Here is a 24023-nt window from a genome sequence, read left to right as displayed (position 1 = left end):
CCCAAGCCCGCTTACAACCTGTTTCCTCTTCTCACCTTCAGCGTATAGACCCGCTCTCCCTGCTCGTTGAGGTAATACTGGAGAAACATGACCAGACTGAAGCCAGAAGCCAGAAGCCACAACCCCGCGCTCAGCTCCCTCCGCAGCCCGGCCCGCCAGCCCCGCGTGCTTGTCAGTTTCCTTCCGGTATAGCCGGCCCGCTTCTGCCTCAAGGCACGCCGGGAAATGTAGTCCACTGTAGACACTTTTTCAACTGGCCGGTAGAGGGGGCAGTAGAGCAGGACCGGGCCTGGTTGCAACCTGCTTGCAACATTGCAGGCACAGGCGCCCAGTTGCAACTTTGCAGGCCAGTTGCAACTTTGCAGGCGTCCTCAGACTCGTGGGGTGCGCCCACTGTGTGCCAGACACTGCTAGGCTTAAGGGGGGGTAGGGAGAGGCGAGGCTGAACATTGGTGTATAGAATCCTTTCTTTATCGCAAGGTGAACACCCATTTCCAAAGTCGTCGTTTTCTAGCCGCTGGGCAAACGAGGGCTGCAAGATTCGGCCCCATATATCGTGGGAAAGAAGTAAGATTTTCTTTACCCCCCTCTTTAAAACATGCGGTTCCCCACGCCCTATTTTAAAGTATTGGCGGTAAAGAGTGCATGACGGGTATTCGCTGCTCTGTACAGAGCAGAGGGCGTGAGGTTATTTCATGAAACTGGTGAAGTGTGACTTAGTGGTCGAACCAAGATTCAAACTCAGGTCTCTTTACTACAAATTCAGCGCTCTTTCTTACATGGTGAGTAGCTAATAATAGCATAAGATAAACCTCCTAAAGGGATTTCGAATTTTAAAAGAACGTAGAAATTCTCCTTCTAAGGCTGGTTTAAAGAAATGAGAATTGGAGCCCAGATACCTTTACAAAGATGGTGGTCGCAGCACTACTTATAATGCAAAAGCGTTAGAACATATATTCACTTTATAACCAGAAAAACCTGAAAGTTTTTTTTTAATATCGTTTGTACTTATTTATAATTGAATAAAATATCTCTGCAGAGATTCATAAGAAGCATAATATGTGCTTCCTCTGGGCTACAGAACTAGGCTCCAGAGGAAAGGAGTAGGAGGAAGAATTGCTGCTTATTCCATTTTGCACAGTTTGACTTTTGAACCCTGCTAATATATTATTCATTAAAAAATTTAAAATGATTTAACCAAAATTTAAAACAAAGTAATGTAACAAACAGTAGGACTTTTGGTCATGCAATTTTAGACTGAATCTTCTATGAACTGCAGGGCTACTGGGAATGGGCTCTTGAGGGATTGCAGACAGCTTTCCAAGGAAGTGATATGCACATAGCGATCAAATACCCTCTGAAACAATCCTAATTTCAAACATTTGGTTCCCTTGATCCTTAAATACACAGACTGTGCTCTGAATTTGGTTCAGAGCTATATCTTGCAGCCAACATTGAGTTAAGTCAAGGATTTACCACAACCTGCTATTAATAGAAAGTCAGTTGCAGACTGGGAGGGAGTGAAAGGTATTGAAACGGTGAAGAATTTTATAGGGAACCAAGATGTGAAATTATAATGTTGGGAATCTGAGAAGGAATTTACAGGTTGCCCTAAAGAGGTATGCAGCAATCAACAATTGTGTTGCCATACTGCAGTTTGGAGAGAATTCCTGGTTATTCCCCGCTTATAGAACCCTTTGTAACACTTTTCTCCACTCCCACCTAACTTTCCCCTCCCCCACGGCAGAATGCCTTGAGTCCTAGATTCTAGTTCTGTTTTGATCTGATCTTTACCTTCCCTTCCTTGGATCCTTGTGTATCTCTTGGAGCCAGGTTACTCTCTGGTTCCTGGATCTGACTTTCATTCTGGAGGCTTCCAGACAGCCACGATTAGTGCCCAAACCTAACAGGATGGCTTCAGAGGGAGGTAAGTCTATAAGTGGGTGGGTGGGGAGGTGGGGTGTCCCTGTCACCTACTCTCATCCTTGAAGATTCAACTTTGATACTTTACCTGGGAACAAGCTCTTCTGGCAGAGCAAGAGAGATGTGAGAACACTAGACACCACCGTAGGCATCACACTTGTCAGAGGCTAGGGATTGTGCCAGTAAGCCTGGAGATTGGTCAAGGAAGAGGAGGCAGGTCAGGGCACCTTGGAGGAAAATTCTGGATACAGAGAAGGGATGGCAACTTGCATCTCTGGGGTAGGGACCCCTTCAATGTGTATTTCTGTTGGAGGGGACAGTAAAATGTTGGGGTGTGGTACAAGTGGCACAAAGAGGGTTCAAGAGGAAGGCCCGAGTTCTTGTGTATTCTTCAGGCAGATGGAGTCTGCTCTAGAATTTTCTTTTTTAAAAAAAAAAAGATTTATTTATTTATGCATACAAGAACTGGGGTACAGGCCAGAGGTGTGGAGGTTAGAGGATTCACCAGAGAGAGTCGGGAACGGAACAGGCGGATTAACTGAAATACACTGCTGAGGGGAGCAGCAGGTGAGACAGGAGAGGTCTGCTGCGCCACGTGGGCTGCTCCCTGGCTGGCCGGGGACCGAACTTGTGCTGCAGTGGCTGCGAATAGCTTCACAGGTTGCATCTTAACCCCTTGCGCCGGCAGGGAGGCCCACTCTAGAATTTTCTCTTCAAGAACAGAACTGGGGGCCTCCCCGGTGGCGCAGCGGTTGAGCACTGGGTTACGAAGCTGCCCGCAGCCTCTGCAGCGCCGGTTCAATCCCCAGCCGCCTGGCGAGGGTCCCACATGGCGCGCAGACCTCTCCTGCCACGCCCGCTGCTGCCCTCAGCAGTGTATTTCGTCAGCCTGCCTGTTCTGCTCCCCGCTCTGGCTCTGGTGAATCCTCTCACCCTCCCGTGCTTTGACTGTATCCAGTGCTTGTATAAATAAATAAATGAATCTTTAAGGAAAAAAAAAGGGGGGGCCTCCCTGGGGTGCAGCTGTTGAGCGCTGGGTTGCGAAGCTGCCCGCAGAATCTGCAGCGCTGGTTGGATCCCCGGCTGCTCCCCAGCCACCAGAGGAGGGTCCCGCATGGCATGCAGACCCCTCCTGCCGCCCGCTGCTCCCCTCAGCAGTGTACTTCGGTCCTTCTGCCTGCTCTGCTCCCCGCTCTGGCTCTGGTGAATTCTCTCACCCTCCCGCGCTTCTGACTGTACCCAGTGCATGTATAAATAATAAATAAATCTTAAAAAAAAAAAAAGAATTACAGACAGTCTGCAGTACCTGAGTTTAACTTGTCTAGCAACTGCTTATAGATCTGGAATCCACCCCCTCCCCACACCGCCCTCTCCTTGCCCACACCCTGACACTTGTCTAGTCGCTTCTGAATTGTTCTAGCACACAACTCCTGGGAACCAAACATCTAATGCACACCTACCTGCCCTCCAGGGGCAGTAACAGGGCAGCTAGAGAGAGGGTGGTGTGGATGTGCTGGGATAGGTAGGAAGAAGAGATGTACCTGCGTGCTGGATGGGATTCGTTATGGGGTATGAATCAAGAGTCCCAGGGCAGTAATTCTTTTTTTTTTTTAAGATTTATTTATTTATGCATATAAGAACCGGGGTACAGGCCAAAGGTGTGGAGGGGTGAAAGAATTCACCAGACACAGAGCGCGGGGAACAGAACAGGCAGATTGACCGAAGTACACTGAGGAGGGGAGCAGCGGGTGAGACAGGAGAGGTCTGTGCGCCATGTGGGTAGCTCCCTGCAGGCCAGGGATTGAACTCATGCCGCAGAGGCTGCGGACAGCTTCATAGGTTGCGTCTTAACCCCTTGTGCCACCAGGGAGGCCCCCCACAGGGAAGTAATTCTTAACTAGGAGTAAGGCCATCAAAATCACTCGGGGTTATATTTGCAGACCACGCTCGTGCCTGCTCTGTATCCCCTCTCTTACCTGTTGAGAATCAGTGTTCACACTCTCTAGGGACTAATGACTAATATCTGATCTCCTTTCTCCTACTCCATTCCTGCTTTTTCTTTGTCTCAACAGCATCTCCGTTGCCTGGACCGGATATGACCATGAAACCTGGCACTGCCCTACCTTCTTTCACGGCGCTTCCCTTACCCCCACCTGCTCCAGGCCTGCCAGACCCATCACCCTGGGAGCCGCCTCCGCAGCCCCCCATGCCTTCAACATTCTCTCCTGGCAACCCTCTGGTGCTCTCTGCTTTCCCCAACCCATTGTTGGTGACAGGGGATGGGGGTACAGGCCCCAGTGGGGCTGATGCTGGCAAGGTCATTATCAAAGTCAAGACGGAAGGGGGGCCAACTGAATCCTCTCAAGCTCAGAACTTTATCCTTACTCAGACCACCCTCAACTGGATTGCCTCAGGCGCTCCCTGCGGGGTCCCTCAGGGTCCTACCCCTCGACTTGTGACAGCCTCTAATGTGAAGACTCTTCTATCCACTAAGGCTGTTGGGGTGAGCCAGGAGGGCCTCCTAGGCTTTCCTCCTCAGGCTCCACCTCCAGCTGCCCAACTGGCTCCCACTGTGTCCCCGGAAAAAGCTTGGCCAGGGCCACCTGGAACAACCGGGGAAGGAGGTCCTGAGGCCACCCAACCCAAGCCCTCCCTGGGTGACCTCTCCTATACCTCCAAGGGTGTTTATGAGAACTTCCGTCGTTGGCAGCGCTACAAAGCTTTGGCCCGGAGGCACTTGTCTCAAAGTCCTGATGCAGAAGCCCTTTCCTGCTTTCTTATGTAAGTGTGGAGACTGATCAGTTATCTGGGGCTTTTAAATAAGGAGGACTTTGAGGAGAACTTTTAAAAGCAGTTAGACTATTTAGGAATACTTGAGAGCAGGCCCTGAAAGTAATGGTGATATTATAAGAACTAAAAGCAGGATGAGGAAGGTAAATAATGATGAGGATGATGATAAGCCTTCACCTGACCTCCCAGTTTACAGCAAGCTTTCAGATGTCTTCTCAATAAATCCTCACAACCCTGAGTTCAGGCAAGCGTTTTTTTGGGTAAGCAACATTTACAGACAGAAGGTTGAAGCTCAGAGAGGTTTTCTGTCACAAAGCAAGAGCAATGATTGGACTTAAGTCTCTGCCACCAAGTGCCAGTGTCTCCCCATTTTTTTTTACTACCTTCTGTTGGGGAGTGGAGCTGTCCACACCGGCCAGCATGAGGTGTCCTGGGCCTTGACCCATTCCTGTGGGAGAGGAAGACGGTGGGGCCTTATTCAGGTTGAAATAGGGAGGTGCTTAGGGGTCGAGGTCCACGGCTCTACACCCTTCACTAGGTTTGTGATCCTGGGCTTGACATTTCATATCTTTGCCTTGATTTTCTCAACCGTAAAGGGGATAATTATACGTACTTCTGAGGATGCTGAGAAGATGAAATGAGTTAATGTATGTGAAGTGTTTAGTAAACTGCCTGGCACAGAAAATGGCTTATTAAGTGGTAGTTTCTATGATGGTGATCATCATCATCATCATTATTATAATTATAAAAAGATAATCTAGAAGAGGAAAGGAACTCAGAAAAGGCCAAAATGATGTTATGCCTAAGAATATAAATGGATGTTTAGCTGAGGAGCCTGGGGTCACAGGCTGTGTGTTGTGTTTGTAAAGCAGAGTCAATAACCTTCTGGGCTAATTTTTTCTCCCCACACAGACCCAAAGCCTCTCTCAACTGGACTGTACCTCTCACATTTTGTGTAAAGCACTATGATTCACATGCAGTCTTTCACTGGACTTCAAAAAAATGGTGTTCCTCCAGTGGCTGATACCTGTGACTTTGGCGTGAATAAATCAAAAACCTCCCCCAAAGCCCGGGGTGCAGCTCACCATCATAACTCCCTGCTCCCTTGCAGCCCTGAGTTCTCTTGCGGAGTCTGGCAGGATGAAATGCCAACTTTTGAGGCTGCAAGGTCCTACTGCTTTCCCCACTTGGGCTGTGGGCAGGGTCTCCCCCCAAAGTGCAGACCAGATGCTCTGCAACTCACCTGGGAAGCTGGTAAAATGCCAGGTCCTGGGGTCTTGGGAATCTATAGTTATAGCAAGCTTCACCAGGTGATTCTAGGTACAATAAAATTTGAAGGACTCTTGGGAAGTCAGGTAGGCAAAAGTGAAGTGTTCCCTTTCAGCTGGGTTGTTGAATTCCTCAGGATCACAAAAAACTTGGGTCTAGAGTTGACATTTGTCATGAGAGGTATCTCAGAGGCAAAGAAAAAAAAATTTAAAGCCAACAAATAACACCACACAAACTTTAATTAGGCATTCCATTAAGTTAGCAAGTGCCTTTTTTTAAAATGCAAGAAACCTTGGGTGGGTGGGGTTAAGCTTTCTTTACATTAAATCCCATTAATTTACTAACATGAGTGTTCTTTTTCCAATGTTTAGTTGAAGACAGCACTGTGAGAATTGAGGGTGGTTGGTTTCAAAAGGTCGGGAGAATTGTTTGATTTTGTGTGAGAACTGTGTATGCTGGTGGGAAAGAGAGTACCGTACATGAATGGATGGGAGGTTGAGGGTGTGGAAGTTCAATCAGTAGTGAAATGTGACAGGGACTGAGGGGCATGTTAGATCCAAGAGGGTCAGGGGGTGTGGGTGGAGGTGGATGTCAGGATAGGTGAGTGGGGGGTACACTTGTAGACTGTGACTGACCCAGTGTGAATTTTAGTCCAGTGCTTCGTTCCCTGGCCCGGCTGAAGCCCACCATGACTCTGGAGGAGGGACTGCCAAGGGCTGTGCAGGAATGGGAGCGAACCAGCAACTTCGACCGGATGATCTTTTATGAGATGGCAGAAAAGTGAGTCTGGCGAGCCCTTGTTCATTCCAGGGCACGGAATTACTGAGAGGGCTGGGACAGATAGGAAAGGCTTATGTGTGGGAGCCTTGCTACTTCCTCCACCGGGTGGAAGTGCTATTGGTGCAGACCTTGGGACCTCCTCAGGAAATAGTTGCACAGATAGGTTTTTTTTTTTTTTTTTTTTTTAAGATTTATTTTTACTTATTTGTGCATACAAGAACTAGGTGTAGGCCAGAGGTGCGGGGGCTGAGAGGATTCACCAGAGACAGAGTGGGGAACAGAACAGGCAGACTGACTGAAATACACTGCTGAGGGGAGCAGCGGGGGAGACAGGAGAAGTCTGCTGAGCCACATGGGTTAGCTCCCTGGCTGGGGATTGAACTCATGCCAGAGTGGCTGGTGATTGCGTACGGTGTCTTTAACCCCTGCACCACCAGGGAGGCGCCCCTCCCCCCTCCCCCCACAGAAATTGTTTAGCCTGCTCACCCTGGCAGGGGCTGGCTCCAGAAGAGGTTGCTCAGGGGAAGCCAGGGTCCTAGATGCCCAGAGTGGTCTGTCTCCAGGCTGATTCATAAAAATTTTGATAAAATTCTTGGAATGGCGTCAAAAACAGATCAGCCGTCTTCTGCTTCCTGGGAAAATAACAACTCTGAGGAAATTTTTTTCATTCAAGCTTGGCTTCCATTTTCTCTCCCCAAACCTCCTGGACTCACAAACCTAGATTTACCCTTCCAGGGCCTCAGGACTGGTGGGTCGCAGCACTGCCCCCTGGTGGCAACTGCCACCCTTGCCCTGTTTCAAGATCTCAGCCATTCTCTGTGGTGTCCTCCGGGTAGAGGCCTTCCTTGAGGAGAGACCTGCTTGAGGTTTCCTGTGCGGATGTGGTAGAAATGACTGATTGAATTGAACAAGTCTGTATTAATTGCTGCCATATACCTGGATGAAATAGGGGTGGAAACGTACAAGTAGCAGATGGTTCGTTTCTCAACAAGCTTTCTGAATGACTGCCGTGGATGAAGGGACTAGTGGTGACCTTGTGAGAAGCCCCCAGAACTGTTGTTTGACTGTCGGTAAGCAGCTCCCTCTTCAGTGACTGACTTAGATGCAGTTTTGCCTACGTGAGGGCACATCCATTCTTAGCTATGCTTGGCACCCGCTGGTGCCCGAGTCCCAGATGGATCTGGCCTCAGCACTGCCCTTCCTCACCTTCTGCAGGTTCATGGAGTTTGAGGCGGAGGAGGAGATGCAGATTCAGAACACACAGTTGATGAACAGGCCCCAGGGCCTGCCTCCTGCGGCCCCTCTGAAACGTGATCCTCCAGGGCCCTCACCAGCTGAGCCTGGCCAGCAGCCAGGTAAGCCTACAGTTCCAACAGGAGTCCTAGGCCAATGGCTCAGAGGCCAGTCACAGGTTAGGAAGGCATTGCCCTCACTACCTTCTTCCGGGAAGAAGCTCTCGAAGTTCCAGACAGGACACACAAGAGGCTGGGTTCTCAAGTTCTCCTTGTCCCAAAGTAGGTTTTGACCTTGGTCAAATGAACCAACTACTCTGTCGCCAAGACTGTAAATAAGGCACATCATACAACCTAAGAAATGGACACTGAATCAGGGGACTTCTTAGATATTCAGGGGGTTCAAGATCCCTCATGCAGTGATTCCCTCTTTCAGACCCTCCAGCTTCTCAATCTTTTCCCACACCTGGCAGTTTCAGGCTGACCTGGTTCAGACTAGAACCATTTCAGAGTACCCAGACTGCTCCCCTTACGAAGAGTTCAGATGTAGCCCGTGGTGTGTGCCACTTGTGTGTCTCCTTTCCCTCTTGCCCCTTAGTGTACATTCCCAAGAAGGCAGCCTCTAAGGCACGGGCCCCACGCAGGCGTCAGCGCAAGACCCAGAGGCCTCCAGCAGCCCAGGCGCCCAAGGAGATTCCACCAGAAGCTGTGAAAGAGTATGCTGACATCATGGAAGGGCTGGCAGGGACTGACTCGGCCCCTGGGGAGGCAGATGGAAGACAGGAAGAGGAAGAACGGCAGCAGGAGGAGGAAGGGATATATCCAGATCCAGATCTCCTGAGCTACATCGATGAGCTGTGTTCTCAGGAGGTCTTTGTTTCCAAGGTGGGCTGGTTTTAGTAGATGCTAGGAATTCCTACCTCTTCCAGAGGTACTTAAGAACTAGGTGCTCTTCTGTCCTGAGAAATGCTATACAGGTAGATATATAGCTGGTGGTGGACATGGTCAGGAGGAGAGTTGGCAGTGGGGACAGTGTGTGTGGGGGGTGAGGGCTGTTCATGGCTTCTTCTGTAGAGCCTCTTGCTCATAGGTTACCTCCTGTCCAGTACTCACACCACTTTTCCTTCTGTTCCCCAGGTGGAGGCTGTCATTCACCCTCGATTTCTGGCAGATCTGCTGTCCCCAGAACAACAGAGGGACCCCTTAGCCTTAATTGAGGAGCTGGAGCAAGAAGAAGGACTCAGTCTTGCCCAGGTGAGTCTGGGAGGGAGGGAAATCAGAATAAGAGTGTGTGATTTTATCTAACCCTATATTGTCTTGGATGGTATGATGAACGACTTCAGGATTGGGCTCTAGGTGCACAAGTAGGCGAGCGACTGTGGAAATGCAGAAAAAGGTAGTGTAAGGGCTCAAAGTATGGGAATGAGGCCCAGGAAACAGAAGAAGCCCGATCCGTCTTTGATGCCATCACTTAAGCCCCTTGCTTGCATCCTCTGCCCTGCTCAGGCACCACCTCCTCACCACCCACTCAGCCACCTCGTCTCACAACCATGTATATAGATGGCCTCTGTTCTCCTTCTAGCTGGTCCAGAAGCGGCTGCTGGCCTTGGAAGAGGAGGGGGATGCAGAGGCACCTCCAAGTTGCAGCGGAGTCCAGTCAGACTCCAGTCCTTCTGTTTCTGATGAGGATGAAGATGGGGGTGGGCGGCTTCGGCCCTCACCTGGGTCTCGGGGGGCCGGGGGCACTGTTCGCCTTGGAAAGTCTGCTTCTCCAGGAAATCGGGCAAGAGAAGTGCATGGTGAGCAGGAGCGGGCCCTAGATGGTCTGAGGGGGATGCGCAGTGATGGGAATGCTCTGCCATCCCCCAGCAGCTGGGACCTGCAGCTAGAACTCGCAGTTCCACAGGGGACTCGGGGGCCCTTAGGAATGGTGAGGAGAGGCTCTGGGAAGGTCACCAACCGGACATCTCCACAGCAGGATGAGCAACTGGGCCGTGCGGGGTCCCATGAGCGCCCCCTGGTGGCTGAGAGGACCTCTAAGTCTGTGTCCCTTTGCTGGCAGGAAGGTCCCCCACCACTTGAGATAATTCCCCATCTGGATGTTGGACTCACAGATCTGGCTCCTCTCCAAGGACAGGGGCTAGAGAAACAGGTGCTGGTGTTGCAGAGGGAACAGGTGGGAGGTCTTGAAGGGCTTCCACAGGGGGAGGAGCCATCAGGGGCACCTCAGGAAGGCTCTTCAGGGGTCATGTGGGGAGATGATAGAGGTCCTCCCATAGTTCAGACTTATGATCAGAACCCTTCTGCTGGAGCAGCTGAGGCTGAGGACAGGGATGGAACCTCTCTCAGTCCAGGATTTTGGCTGAGAGGTGAGATGGATGCCATAGGCTTGGAGTTGCCCTTGCAGATCGAGGAGGTCATAGACAATTTCCATGACAGGGTGTGTGTAGCTGAGCACCAGGGAGGCTGCCAGGCATTGGGTTCCAGAAGCAACATTTCTCTGGGTCCCGGAGAGACCACCACGCCTGGAGATGGGGTCACTAGTGCAGTTCCCTGTGAAGGCCCAGATGCCATAGTAGCCCTAGAAAAGAGAAACTACTGCAGCTTGCCAGGACCCCTGAGGGCCAACAGCCCAGCTGTGAGGCCTAAAGATAGCAAACGGAGCCCCGAAACCACAGAAGACCCCAGTGATCTGTGGGCTGAAGTTTGCTCCCCATTGCGGGAGAGCAGAATTGATGCCTCCACACTGGGGGCTTCCAAAGAAACCCTCCTGCCTGCATGTCAGGGAAATATCTTCATCCTGGGGACCCAGGATGTCTCTGCTTTTCCTGAGGCCAGCCAAGAGGGGGGCATTGGAGATAATTCTGTTCCCGCTCAACTGGAAAGCACAGACCACATCAACACACCAGATGTTAGAGATGCCCGGAACCTCCAGCTAGGGGAAGGTGAAGATAGCTGCCCATCTAGTTTTAATTCTTATGACCCCCAAAGACAGGGCAAGGATACAGGTTCATCTAAGCCTAAAGACCCTGCTCTCGTATCAGGAAATCAAAAGTCTTGTGCACACGGGACCCCCAAGCCGACATCTCACCATAGCCTTGGGAGCACTTCCCCTAGATGGGGAGCCAGGGGTGCCTTAGTCCCGAGAGAGACCTCTCCTGTTAATGAAACATGCAGTTCAGCAGATGGGGCCAAAGCGAAGGGCAAGGAGGAAGAGGAGGATGAGGAACTCTCCAACTTTGCTTACCTTTTGGCCTCTAAACTTAGCCTGTCTCCAAGGGGCTTTCCCCTCAGCCCTCGCCCCACCTCAGGCCTGCCTTCAACAGGTCAGGGTGTCCAGAAAGCATCCCGTTCCCTCTCTGCTGAGGCAAGAGGCCTTGGCCAACCTCCATATCCCGTTGCCAAGTCTAGGAAGCGAGGCCTAGCTGAAGGTGCATCTGCTGCTGAAAAGAGGCCCTACCCAGGAGTTGAATTTGGGGTCTCCGGGGAGAAGCCCCTGACTCTGGGAGTGGGTCGACCCTCACAGCCTCGTAAAAGGCGGCGTGACAGTTTTGTCACAGGCAAGAGGAAGAAACGACGCCGCAGCCAGTAGGGAGCGCTGGGACAGTCTTGCCCCAGCTGCCCATCCACCAGAAGGCCCCAGGGCAGGTTTCACCCCGACTACACCAAGATTTGTTCTCAGCTGTTTTTTCGGTGGTTTTGCAAGTTGCGAGGGTGGGGCAGGAGGTCACACTGGCCAGACTGGAGGTGATCCCCTTGGTGTGGGAGGTGAGGGGCAAGCACCTTTGGAAGGAGTGGGGAGGGAAAATAAAGATTTGTTGTTGGAAATGCTTTCACTGTGCCTTTTTGTACACATGTGCGCGGCCAGATGGGGAAAGCGGTTGTCAAGGGCGGGGGATAGCTTCGTATCTGATGGACTCAGATGCCATTCCAGCCTCATCTCATCTCGGCTCCCTGATAAACCCCAACACCGAGACGTCCCCTCACCCAAAGCCTGGGCCTGGGGCTGGGAGGGCTTCTCTCCACGACCTATCATTATCTTTCGGTCTATAGGTAGCGAGGGCCTTTCATTTACCAGTCGGATCTCTGGGATAGATGCCTAATTTCCTATAGCTAATTAATTTTTCATAATTCTGTCTAGACAAAGCACTTTCTTTAGGGGTCCTTATTTTCTTCTTCCCTGAAAAGAGGCTAGAGAGAAGGAACTTAAATGTCCTTAACTCATCCCACTGCAGAAAAACGCTCCTGTGTGGTTTCGACTGACACAGCCTTCTGCTCACTCGACTGGGGGCGGGGGGTGGGTCAATCCCAGTAGGATTATTAAATATGGAATAGCAGTTAAGCTATTTTTCAATCTCTTAACGAGGACAGAACAAGAGGGAATAGGCTGAAAAGAGGCTCACAAGGAAGCCTATTAAAAGGTGTGTATATGGGCTATGGAGCAGGCGAGGATGTGAGCCGCCTGATTTCTGTGCAGGCAAGAGCCCTGTCCCGCCAGAAGTGAGGCGGCTTGCTGCGCCCAGCTCCGGCCAGGAGGGCTGACCCTGGGTGTCGCTGGGGTCTCCTAGCGGACACCCTGCAATCACGAATTCCTTTCCTTCCCTGCTGATGATACCAAGTGATGATACTGCACTTTTTTTTTTAAATAGATATAGATATATATTTATATTTATATATAAAATAGTTTCTTACAAAAAAAACCAAACAAACATAAAATGAAAACCAACTTAAAAAACAAACAACTATAACAAAAAACCAAGCAGGAGTGGAGATGGGCTTCGGGCCCAGGGGAGGCCCCGGCGCCGCCCTGAGTCTGCAGGCCGGACGCGAGTGGGGGAGGCTGAGGTGCTCAGTCGCCCTTCTGCTTGGGCGCTTGCACAGTCCCGTTGGCCAGAACAGGGGGGCTGCCTGGGGACGAGGCGTTTGGTATCTGAGAGGGGCGCAGGTAGGTGCTGAAGAGCTTCCCGTGAAGTGGGTCGTGGAGGGAGAAGTCCTGGAACTGACCTGCACGGGCAGAGAGGGATGGGGCGGGGGAGAGCCCCGCGTGTGAGAGGACGGCGCACCCCTGCTCTTTCCCCAGAACTGGAGTGTCCTGTCGCTCTGTGCTCTGCTTCGCTTCTCAACCCCAAGTCCCCGTCCTCCTGCTCTCCAGCCTGTCCTCTGACATTCTGACCCCCAGCACACCGGCTCCTACTCCCCCGCCTGCTGTGCTCTTTTCAGGTCCTGGCGCTGACTGTACCCAAAAGTGCCCGCCCAAGGGCCGAGGAGGCAGTGACTCACAGAAGGACAGGCCTTGCTGGGGTCCTGCCTGGCAGAGCTCAGCATGCAGAGAGGCGGCGGCCGGGCGGGGCGAGCCCAGCAGCAGGTGCAGGATAGTGCTGAAGCCGTCCCTGTACAGCAGGCGGCCGGGCCCCTCTGCTCGCTCCTCAGCAAAGAGCTTGGAGAGAAAGGGGTGCAAGTCAAGCGCTCCTCATGCCACTGTCCCACACTGTCCAGCGGCTCTTCCAGACAGGCCCCTCACTGACCCCTCCCCCCCGCTTCATAGCTGCTACCCTCAGCTATGTCTCCATGCAGACACCGGAGCCACTCTGTAGTTCTAGACAATGTGATACTGGGGTGGATGCCGAGCAGCTATTCTTGAGAAGCTATTGGGCACAGAACACCACACAGGCCTCTGGGAACAGCAAGCACAGGCACCTGCTCACTCTCCAACCCCTGGTACCTCAAAGGCCAGGCGAGTCAGCTCCTCCAGGCTCCTGCTCCTATCCAGAGCTGCTAATGCGAGGGCCACATCTCGGAAATCCACCAAACCCTTGGCATCCTGGAGGGTGAAACAGAAACCAAAGTAATGTGGGGACCAGCCCCTCCTTCCTGCTCTGCCTTTTGGTGCTGCCGTCTTCCCAGCTGCTTCTCAGGCAGCAGGACCCTGTGTCTGTTTCCCTCCGAACGGTGAGCCCCAAACTTTCCAGGATCCCTGAGCATTCTCTCGGATCATGGGTTTACCCCCAAGTCACCTGTGACAAAGCTCTCCTAAAAAGGGATCGCTTGGGGATGTTAAGGAATCCCTCAGGGACGCTGAACTTGACATCAACTATCTGGTATGTCACGGAGGACCTTCCCGGCCCCCAAGCTGGAAAGACTGGTTCTCGACCAACAGCCTCTGTGCAAAAACTGGTCCAACAGACGGTAAGAGAGGGGTCACTGGCATAACCAAGGAGGATGTCTGCAGTGCCAACTCTATGGGGCAGTTTTGGTTTTGTTCTGCTGCAGGCTAAGTGGGGAGGCTCCTTTCGGGCTATCTGCCTCAATCCAAGGAGTGACCCCACACAGTCACTCTCTGCCCCTTCAGAGGATGTTGAGAGTCACCGCCTGCATTTCAAATCAAAAAGCCTTGGGACTACTATTGGTGGCTGGTTCATGAACTTTAAGAATCTTTTGGGATTACTGTAATTCAACACAAAAGCCTGGTTAAGTTCCAGGAAATATATATGGTTTGCCAAGTTTCTTGAGAAAGTTCAAAAATCCCCCAGAGAAGCTATGAGATATTTAAAGAAATTTGCCCAAGTACTGCAAATGCCTTTGGGTCTCAAACTCTTAACTGTCTAACCTGCCCATGTCATCTCCTGTGTATGTGCTCTACTACCTGACCTTCGAGAGTCTTCTCTGAAGACCCCTCACTCGGTACCCACAAGGCCTTATGAGCCTCCCCCATCTTTGCCAGTCTCCAAAGCAGATAGATTATTTCTCTTATTTGTCCCCACAGCAATTAAAACCCTATTCTTCCACGTGCTAGAAGTGTTATGTAAAAAAGACACCCCTTAACCCTTAGTGAACCTCAGAAGATAGCCATCTAACCGTAGCTATGGAAACATCCAGTGCGGACTCCAAATTAATCATCCAATGCATTTGATTGGCTACCTGGATACGATTCTCAAATCCCGAGCATGACAATCCGGAGGGCATGCCCTGGGTGCTGCCCTCCGCATCCCGGCTCCCATACCTGCTGGAAGTAGCTAAAGGCACCAGCCACTGTCTGGGGGTCAGAGAGCTGGAGCTGCTTGGCAAACTCTTCCCGGCTGATCATCCGACTCCGGCCCGGCTCTGCCCCGGAGTCCACACAGCCAGGGGACAACCTACAACAGGATTATTGAAGGCAGAGAGCTGACTCAGTTTCTTTCTGGGCATACTATAGCCAGCAGGACGTTGGCCCCAGCCCCGGTCCAGCGGGTGTTTTTCTAAGATGTGCTCTGACTCTCAGTCCCTGGAGAGCCCTTTCTGCTTTTTGTGCCGGGTTATTACTTGTCTTTCCCTTCTGTCCTTCTTCCTCTTACTCCATCGTCTTCGAGCAAGTTCCCCTTTTCCCACTTTTCAAGACTTTTCTTTCTCCTTCCCATTTCCCCCTGTTCCCTTGCTTCCGCTGTACCTGACTCTGCCCATTCCCTCACTTTCAAGGTCACTTACCCGGCCTTCCGAAGCACCTTCCCCAGTTCCCAGAGCTGCGGCTCAAAGGCCACCTTCAGCCGGCCCACCACAATCACAGGCAAGCTTCCCACGAACTCACATTCAGTGGCCGGAATGCCCAGGGCCCTACAGGATGAAGAGGGGGAAGGAGGCAGAAGAGCCTTCTAGGTTCAGGAGTGACTCTGGCCTGCTGGCTAAGGAGAGGAGATCAGGCCCCTTGGCTGCCCCCCAGTCTTGGCTGTCCAACAGCCTTTCCCCCTCCCCACTCCCCACCTCTGTCTCAAAACCTGAGCCCTCCTCCCCACCGGCCCTTGTTCCTTTGCCCCGCATGCCTGCTCCAGGAAATACTTGGCAGACACTCACTGTGCCATAACTCTCTGGACATTGTTGGCATAGAGGGTGGGGTCCTTGCTTTCCTCAGGGCTGGGGTGGTACACAGGGAGGAACTGAAACAGACACAGTTCTCATCGGCACTTCAAAGGTAGGGGTGGCCACTCCCACCCTTTTCTCCACAAGAGTCAGGAACAGTCGAACTATCGTACCTCCACGTCCACGATGCTGCAGGGCTGAGAGGCTGTGAGCCAGAGGACTTTGAGTCTAAGGGAGAGAAACCTCAGATGCTCACCCACCCGGAGGGGAAGTGGGAAAGCTCTGCCCATAGATATGCAAACCGTCCCAGCCACTCCCGCCACTACTGGCAGCTGGGTAAATACAGTTGGGAGACAACTGCCAACCGCTAGATAGGTGGTAGGGAAAGAGTAGCTGCAGGGATGTGCCAGAAGAGGTGCTGGAGTGAGGAGGAGCCCTAAAAAAAAAACCCCTGTGTAGGATGTCTCTAGAAGCGACACACCCAGAGAAATCAGTTACAAATACAGGAAAGTAAGTTAAGAGTTTTCATCCCAGCAGGAATGATTAGGGGGCTAACTGAAAGCACCTCCAGATTAGACTGGTAGACCAGAACAGAACAGAGTGAAAAGAACACCCCTTTTCTGTAGAGTTCTCTCGGTCTGAGAATGAAGACGGACCGTTCACCTCGTCTGGAGACTGGAAGATGGGTCAGCAATTCTCTGATGGACCCTGCTCCCCACCCTCACCCCAGGAACACCAGAACTCACACTCCAGGGCCTCTCCACGCCCAGCTGGTGGTATCCTAGGGGAGAAGCACAGGTGGGGGAAGAACAGAATTACCTTTTTTCCTCTGGAATGCTTTGCTTTGGGGCTCAGACCCAGCCTTGGGCCCCACCCCACCCCCACATGCACATCCCATTAGGGCACTAACTTCACTGATTGCCATTTAGGGTAGATTCCTGACTGTCAGACTCTGCCCCCCGCCGCCCCCCAACTAAGACTCACCAGACTGTTGGGGTAGCGGATGAGGACAGGCTGCACAGGCACTCCTGCGATGAAGGCTCCTAAACCCCATTTCGGGCCCCCCACCCCACCCCAGGCAGAAGTTAGTGTGTGGAGGTGTAGCTGGAGGGCCGCAGAGCAGGGATCTAAGACAGTTCTCCAATAAGGCCTCGCTCCATCTCATTCACGCTTTTCTGACTTCCAGAAACTTTTCTGTGTCAGCCGGTAGGTTTCCCAGCTCCCTTCCCGCTAACGCCTCCTCTTCTTGGGTTACTCCAGAGCCCGTCTCCAAATCTAGGGCTCCTTTTTCCTATAGTCCTGTCACTCGCCACAGTTTTACTCACCTGGCTTGAATTTAAGCAAAGCCTTCTTGTTGGAACAGGTGCCCTCAGGAAAAAACAGGACCTGCAGTGGGAGGACCAAGGGCCAGAATAAGGGGGGGCTGAAGGGAGAAAACGCAGCCTGTCGCCACAGAAGCACACCTGAGGCAGGGAACGAGCCTTAAGCCCCATACCTACCTGAGGCCACTTGCCGCCCGAGGTGGCCCGCCTTTTGACCTCCTCCACCACTCTGCGCCGAGAAGCTGGGTCTTGCCGGGATACTAGGATGGCTTGGTTGAAGCGAAGAAGGGCTGGGGCAGGAGAGGATAAAGGGGGCACTTGGTTCTACTTGGGGGCATTAACCTCTGCAGCCTCCGGGTCAGGAGGAGATGCCCTCCGTCATGGCTGCCTGGGGACTCTCCTTTTTGGGCAAGTTGTCCTTGTTAGGAAATTGACCAGACCTTCCCCCACCACCTGCTCTAAGTCCTAGCCCTGTCGAAGAGGCAGGTTCACCAAAGGTGTTGATCTGCACTTTATTTCCCAACATCAGTCAATATCGCTTTTCTTACTTCTCCCTAAACTGCCCTCTCTCCCTTCCAGGCGGGTTCTGTCCAGAGTGGTGCTTTTTCTTGGCTTGGAGTGGCCATCCCGCCCCTTTTATGTACCCTGTTAAAATTCTCACCTCCAATGACAGGCACGGAAAGGTTCTCAGCTCGGGATACAACTTTGGGGAGGTCACAGGGCAGCAGAACGATGGGGTCAAAGAAAGTTGAGTGGGGGGCAGCAACCAGGACAGGGGCTTGAAGGCGAGAAGCCCGCTGGCCCCGGACCCGAATGCGGAGGAAGCCGAGCAGGAAGAAGAGCAGGCGGCTGAGGCCCAGCACCCCATTATGGCACACGGTCCTGGAGAGCAAGGCTGGGCTCAATGTAGGCAGCGATTCTGAGGCTCACTCACCCCCAAGCCTAGGCAGGGTGCCCTCTTTGGCCGCCGGGGCTCCGCTACGGGTTGATCTCCGGCCACTTTGGAACATGACAGGGGACGTCACTTGGGTACCAGGCTGAGCCCGGCTGATTCATCTCACCTACCCAGCCTGGGTGGGAGTGCTTCAGAAAAACACCCCTTCCCCCCCAAAGACGGAGGAGATGGAATAGCAGGGAGGAGACGTGCAACACAGGGTCTGAGGGCTGACTCCCCCACTTACTTCCTCCACCCAGTAACTGGCTCCTGAAGCTGCTCCTCGGTAAGACCAGCGACTTGCAGCCAGGCAAAAGGCCAGAGAAGGAAAAGGACTATAAAGGCCAGCAGCACTCGGATGGGGGCCAAGAGCGCCCCCAGGAGACAGAACTGCAGAGGGCGAGAGGGAAGCCACCTCAGGCCTGGGGGATGCTCCTTCCATGGCTTCCTCTCGCCCACAAAGGAGGACTCAGGAGCAGAAAGCCACCCTCCTCTGCTCTCCCCACAGGTCAGAAGCCAGGCTGTGTGGGCACACAGGATGCAGCGGGGGTGCAAGGTGGGTGGTGGTGGAGGAACGAAGATCCCAATGAAATAAGAGCAGAAAAAACTAATAGGATCAGGAGTCTCCTCCTCTTTCAGCTGCCCCCACCCGCCAGGCAAAAGAATGTCATCAAATGCCTCCAGTCCTTGGAAAGCTGTGCGGAGGATTTAACGATAAGGCATGAAGTGCCCAGCACAGTGCGGAATGTCAGGTAGGCTGGAGGTGGCGTCTCCTCCCCCACACCCTAGTCCACAAATAGCTGCTGCCCGGGGGAGTCAGGTGCAGAGCTCCCTGCGCGCCGGCCCCGGGGGCAGAAGCCCGGGACACCCCGGAGAGGTCCACTTTCCAGCCCGGGCCGGTCTCTAGCTCTGCCCAGCGGCACCTCCCCGGCCCCGGGGGACGCGCGGGCTCCACAGGCAGGGCAGGGGTTGCCAGGAGCAGGAGCCGGGCGCCGGCGGCCGCTCTGGGGAGCGCGCAGGTAAACAGGCGGCGCCCCTGGAGCCGGCCTCTCCGGGGTGAGAGCAGCGGAAACCTCGGCCACCCCCTCCCACCCCCTCTGCGTTTCCCCGGGCTGGTGCAGCCCCGGGCTTCCTGTGGGCACCCCCTCCACAGCTCCCTGCCCCCCACCAGGAGGTGCTGCAGTGGCGGGGGAGGGGGCGGGGAGCATGGAAACAGGGGGTGTGGGAAGGGCACGGGGACGCGGGCCCAGCAGCCGCTTCCTCCCCATCGGGGGCCCGAGCGCGCAGCAGCCCGCCCCGGCCCCCGCCCCGCTTCCCGAGCCCTCGGCTCCATCCCAGCGCGCCGGCCCCCGCAGGCTGCACCCCGCATTCCGCTCCCCCGCCCGCTCCCCGTGCCCCCATCCTCCCCAGCCAGTTCTCGCGCACCTCCCGGCCCGGACCCGCGACCTCCCCAGCACGCGTCGCCTCCCCCTCGCCCCCACGTGCGCACCCCCAGACCCTTCCCCGCCAACCGGCCCCCCGCCTCTTTCGGGATCCCCATCCCCGGCTCTGCCCGGGCTCCCCAAGGCCTCCCCGAGCCCCCCGCGTCTTCCCGACGCCCCCCGCCCACACTGACCTTCACCCTCTGGAGGCGGGAGAGATGCAACTCGTGCACGAAGGGGTTCGGGGGTGCCGGGGGCCCGGGGTGGGGTCGAGGGGGGCCCAGCCCCCCGGGCCTCCCCGGCTCATAGCGGCGGGCGGAAGGGCACCCCGCTCCGGCCCGGGCCCGCTCCGCAGAGCAGGCTGCGGCTGCAGACGCGGCGGCGTCTCCCGGCCCCGCCCGGTGCGGGGCGCCGAGGGGCGGGGACCCCGCGGGCTGCGCCGCCCGGCCCGCGTCGTCAGGGAGCCGGGGGCGGGGCTTGCGGCCGGGCGCCCCCCCGCGACGGCGCCCCCAGCCCGGCCATTGTTCCGCGGCGGGGTGCGGGGCCGCCCCGGGCGCCTCTCGGGGACCCCTCCCCGGGCGCCTCTCGGGGACCCCCCCCCCGGGGCGCTGGGTTCGCGGCGGCCCGCCCGAGGCTCCAGCGCCATCCGCCCCGCCCGGCCTCGCGGCCCCGGGGCGCAGCCCGGGGGAAGGGCGCGGGGGGCGCCGAGGCCGGCGGCTGGGGGGCGGGTCCGGGTCTCCCCGAGGACGCGCGGGCCCGGCCCCCCCTCTCTGCCGACCGACCACCCGCCACACTCCCGCGAAGCCCCCGCGCGAGGACTGGGGCGCCGCGCCCCCTGCCGGCCGCCGGGCGCCCCCCTCGCGGGGTCGGGCCCGGGGGAGCACCCCTGGGTCCTGGGGCGCCGGCGGCCTCTGGACGCGGCCACGCGCCCCCACAGCCCCGCGGCGCCTGCCCGGGAGAGCCGGGGGCCCGGAAAGCCGGGGTGCCCGCAGAGGCAGCCCCCAGTGCTCCCTGCCCTGCCTCTCCTGTCTCCGGAGGGTTGGAGGACAAGGTCACCTCTTCCCTCCGAACTGTCTAGAAAACGCAGAAGTGGGTCACCCCCCCCCCCCCGTTGTCAGACCACGGTGAGATCAGGGAACTGGGTGAACTTTGAGATCCACGGTTAGTAACATTCGGAAAAATAGTCCCCTGAGGCCTCCCTGGTGCGCAAGGGCTTAAGATGCAACCTATGGAGCTATCCAGGGCCACTGCAGCATGAGGTCGATCCCCGGCCAGGGAGATACCCACATGGCGCAGCAGACCTCTCCTGACTCCCCTCTGCTCCCCTCAGCAATGGATTTCAGTAGATCCCCCTATTCTGCTCCCCACTCTGTCTCTGGGGACCCCTCTCACCTCCTGCACCTCTGGCCTGTACCCCAGTTCTTGTATGCATAAATACATCTTTTTTTTAAAAAAAGATAACCGTGGGTACCTTCAGTTCATATATCAATACTTTTAGTTGTCTCTTCTGCACCCCTGTCAATTACCATTTTGTTAAGGTAAGGGGGACAATGACAAATCAATGAGCTGCTGGAGCTTTGGGTAACATTAATTTTTTAAAGATTTATTTATGCATACAAGAGCTGGGGTACAGGCCAGAGATGTGGGGTGGTGAGAGGATTCACCAGAGACAGAGCAGGGAGCAGAACAGGCAGACTGACTGAAATACACTGCTGAGGGGAGCAGCGGGCACGGCAGGAGAGGTCTACTGCGCCATGTTGGTAGCTCCCTGGATGGCCAGGGATCGAACTTGTGCTGAAGAGGCTGCAGATTGCTTCATAGTGCAGTGCTTAACCCCTTGCGCCACCAGGGAGGCCCCCATTAATCTTTTATTGAAAGATGGTTCAGGCAAAAGCCAGAAGTCACTCTACTTCTGTCCCGACCTCCTTTCCTTTCCCCCAGTTCCCATAACTATATGTGTGTATTCATATGTGTGTGTGTGTGTATAACCTATATATGTGTAATATATATAAACTTCATTCTTAAGAAGCCAGCATTCAGCATTCTCAGCAGAATGAAGAGATATTCGACTAAACTGTGGATTTTTTTCTTTAAGACTGTTAGAGATTTCACAGAACTTGTACCTACAATAAAATTTTTTGAAAGTTTTTCAGCTTTATGATGCTATTATGCACATAGAACCTACGTTTAAGGTATATAGAGTGATAATTAGATACACGTTTATTTTATACCTACTATTTAAGGGAGGACAGCTTTCTGTTCATTTTCTGTTTTCCAAGGTGGTCTCAATATTTTTATAATTTAATTTTTTCAATTAAGAAAATCCACTAAATATAATTTGTTTTACCCATTACACATAACTTGATTTTATGCCTTTAATATTTTATTATGCCTTTAATATTTTAACACAATTTATCTATAATCATACCAGGAGGAGGTATGAAGCTCAGATCCACAGAGTAATAGTAATTAGATGCAAATTGCTATGTGATTAAATTACACATAACCACATACTATCAATGAAGTAAGTACAGAGAAAAAAATTTTTTAAAGATTTTGTTTTGTTTATTTATGCATATAAGAATAGGGGTCTAGGCCAGAGATGCAGGGGGTGAGAGGATTCACCAGAGACAGAGTGGGAAGCAGAACAGGCAGATCTGCTAAAATACACTGCTGAGGGAAGCAGTGGGCAAGACAGGAGAAATCTGCTGCACCATGTGGGTAGCTCCCTGGCCAGGGATCCAACTCAGGCCACAGCAGTGATAGCCCTGAGACTTAAACCCTAGGCGGCTCCTTCAGAGAAAATTTTGATACTAATTTCTAATTCGCTCTGGAACTGATGAAAATGCTTAGGGAGTGTGCCTGGTGTGGCTTTCTGTTCTTCCATCATTTGTATTATTCATCTTCTGTGTCTCTTGCTGTGTTCTTGCTTCTTGCTATTCCTTGCCAGGTTGTTACTTCACTGTTTTCCTCATTGTGGAGAAATACTTATTCTTCCTGAGTAGAAGTTAAATTCTTCTCTTGTTCAGGTTGTCCTTTATGCTCACAATTACATCAGCAATACTAAAATGTAGATATGAACAAATGCTCTTAGAACATAACAAACAACTGAGTTAGATAGTGACATTTCAAGAGAGACTTTCCTAAAGAGGAGCCTTTGCATTTTGTCTTGATGAGTAAATAGTTTGTAAAGAAGTTGGGAAAGAATAAATCAGAAACAAGAATCAGAGACAGGGCAAAGTTTGTATGAACACACCCATGTTGTCAGGGTGCTGGGAAGAGAATGGCTGAAATTTGGTGAGAGGGGGTGGTGGAGACAAAGGGAGAAGGTGCAAAGTCTTACAGCATTCTAAATAATTTGCAGTTGTCCTTATCTCTAGGGAAGAGTAAGCCAAAGTTAAACAAAGATATAGAGTGTTCAGAGGAAGTTCTTTATATATATCTGCTATATTGTAACATGTTTACTATTACAAATATTCAGTGTATGTGTATATACACATATATGTGTATACACATAAAGAGAGAGAATGTGAGTTCTTTATTCAGCTTGCAGATGATATTTAGTGTTTATACAGATTTCTTGACTCCTTGGAATTACTCCTTGCAGTAGTATGTATATAGCATATTTGACTTTAGGAGCAGATTTTTAAAAAGTTGTGGTGACAGACACATAGAATTCATCATTTTAACCACTTCCAAGTGTTTAATGTATAGTCTACTAGCAATATTGTCCCAGCATCACTGCTACCTATTTCCAGAACATATTCATCATCCCAAAAGGAAATGCTGTAGCCATTGTTCAACCCCCCAAATTTTCCCACATAAATTTAGAGATCTACTTGGGGTCTTAAATGATTCATGAATCCCATCTAACAACTAGAAAGATGCTGCAAGAGGTTACATAAAATGAGAAGTTTTTCTAGGCAGAAATAGGGTGGGACAAGGTTTTTTTTTTTTTTAGCAGAAGAAAAGATTATTTCAGGCATGGCTACCTTCCCTTAGATGAAGGCAGATTACCTGCTATTGTTGACCTGAATGGCTCAGGATTACATTTCTGGGAGGAAGTGAAACTGCAATTCAGCAAGATATTTCTTGGTTTGGAGAACTGGGCTTGGCACAAGTGACTCCATTCTGGACCTGTTTCTTTTTTTAATTCCATTAAGTAGCCACTCCTTTTACAAACCCCCCCCTCCCCCGCTACTCCTGGCAACTGTTTTGTGCTGTGTCTGTGGATACTGGCCTTTGGTATTAACAAAATCATGTACAGATCAAATTTTATCATCCTCTTCCTCTATGTGACAAAATTATGTTAAATAATAAGTGTGTGAAAATCAATAAAGATTAATATTTCCTTGTTCTTTTATGTATTAGTTTAAAATAACAATGAACATAGAATTTAAAAAAATTTTAATGTTTCATGTATAAACTAAAAGTTTCATTTACAAAAATAGCTATACTTTGCAGTTCTCAATTTTTCAGTATTAAATTGAAACAGGATAAGAACTCCCAACTGGTAATATAG

At 52.5% G+C, this 24023-nt stretch overlaps 2 protein-coding genes across 3 annotated transcripts; one reads left to right on the top strand and one right to left on the bottom strand.

The window, feature by feature from the left end:
- Nucleotides 1–496: 496 nt before the first annotated feature.
- Nucleotides 497–11842, top strand: NUTM1 (NUT midline carcinoma family member 1). 2 transcript variants are annotated; one of them, XM_037502139.2, is made up of 8 exons: nucleotides 497–782; nucleotides 1834–1927; nucleotides 3996–4704; nucleotides 6634–6762; nucleotides 7978–8117; nucleotides 8593–8879; nucleotides 9132–9248; nucleotides 9577–11842. In XM_037502139.2, exons 1-8 carry the CDS (start codon nucleotides 696–698, stop codon nucleotides 11584–11586), a joined length of 3573 nt encoding a protein of 1190 aa, XP_037358036.1. In that variant the 5' UTR covers nucleotides 497–695; the 3' UTR covers nucleotides 11587–11842. The 2 variants fall into 2 exon arrangements, with proteins under 2 accessions (XP_037358036.1, XP_037358037.1); XM_037502140.1 differs by lacking the exon at nucleotides 497–782 and having other exon boundaries at nucleotides 1790–1927.
- A 778-nt stretch (nucleotides 11843–12620) lies between these two features.
- LPCAT4 (lysophosphatidylcholine acyltransferase 4) lies at nucleotides 12621–19808 on the bottom strand. The gene is given in 15 exon segments (XM_037502138.2): nucleotides 12621–12998; nucleotides 13275–13431; nucleotides 13717–13815; nucleotides 14995–15127; nucleotides 15456–15581; nucleotides 15819–15901; nucleotides 15998–16052; nucleotides 16571–16605; nucleotides 16809–16867; nucleotides 17150–17210; nucleotides 17324–17436; nucleotides 17808–18028; nucleotides 18328–18470; nucleotides 19696–19766; nucleotides 19769–19808. Coding segments are annotated over 15 exon segments (1551 nt in total). The 3' UTR covers nucleotides 12621–12843.
- Between the last annotated feature and the right edge of the window lie 4215 nt (nucleotides 19809–24023).

This window comes from Talpa occidentalis, unplaced genomic scaffold (genome assembly GCF_014898055.3).
Source record: "Talpa occidentalis isolate TD23 unplaced genomic scaffold, MPIMG_talOcc4v2.1 talOcc4.11, whole genome shotgun sequence".
NCBI lineage: Eukaryota > Metazoa > Chordata > Mammalia > Eulipotyphla > Talpidae > Talpa > Talpa occidentalis.
This window is presented reverse-complemented; position numbering and strand designations above follow the sequence as displayed.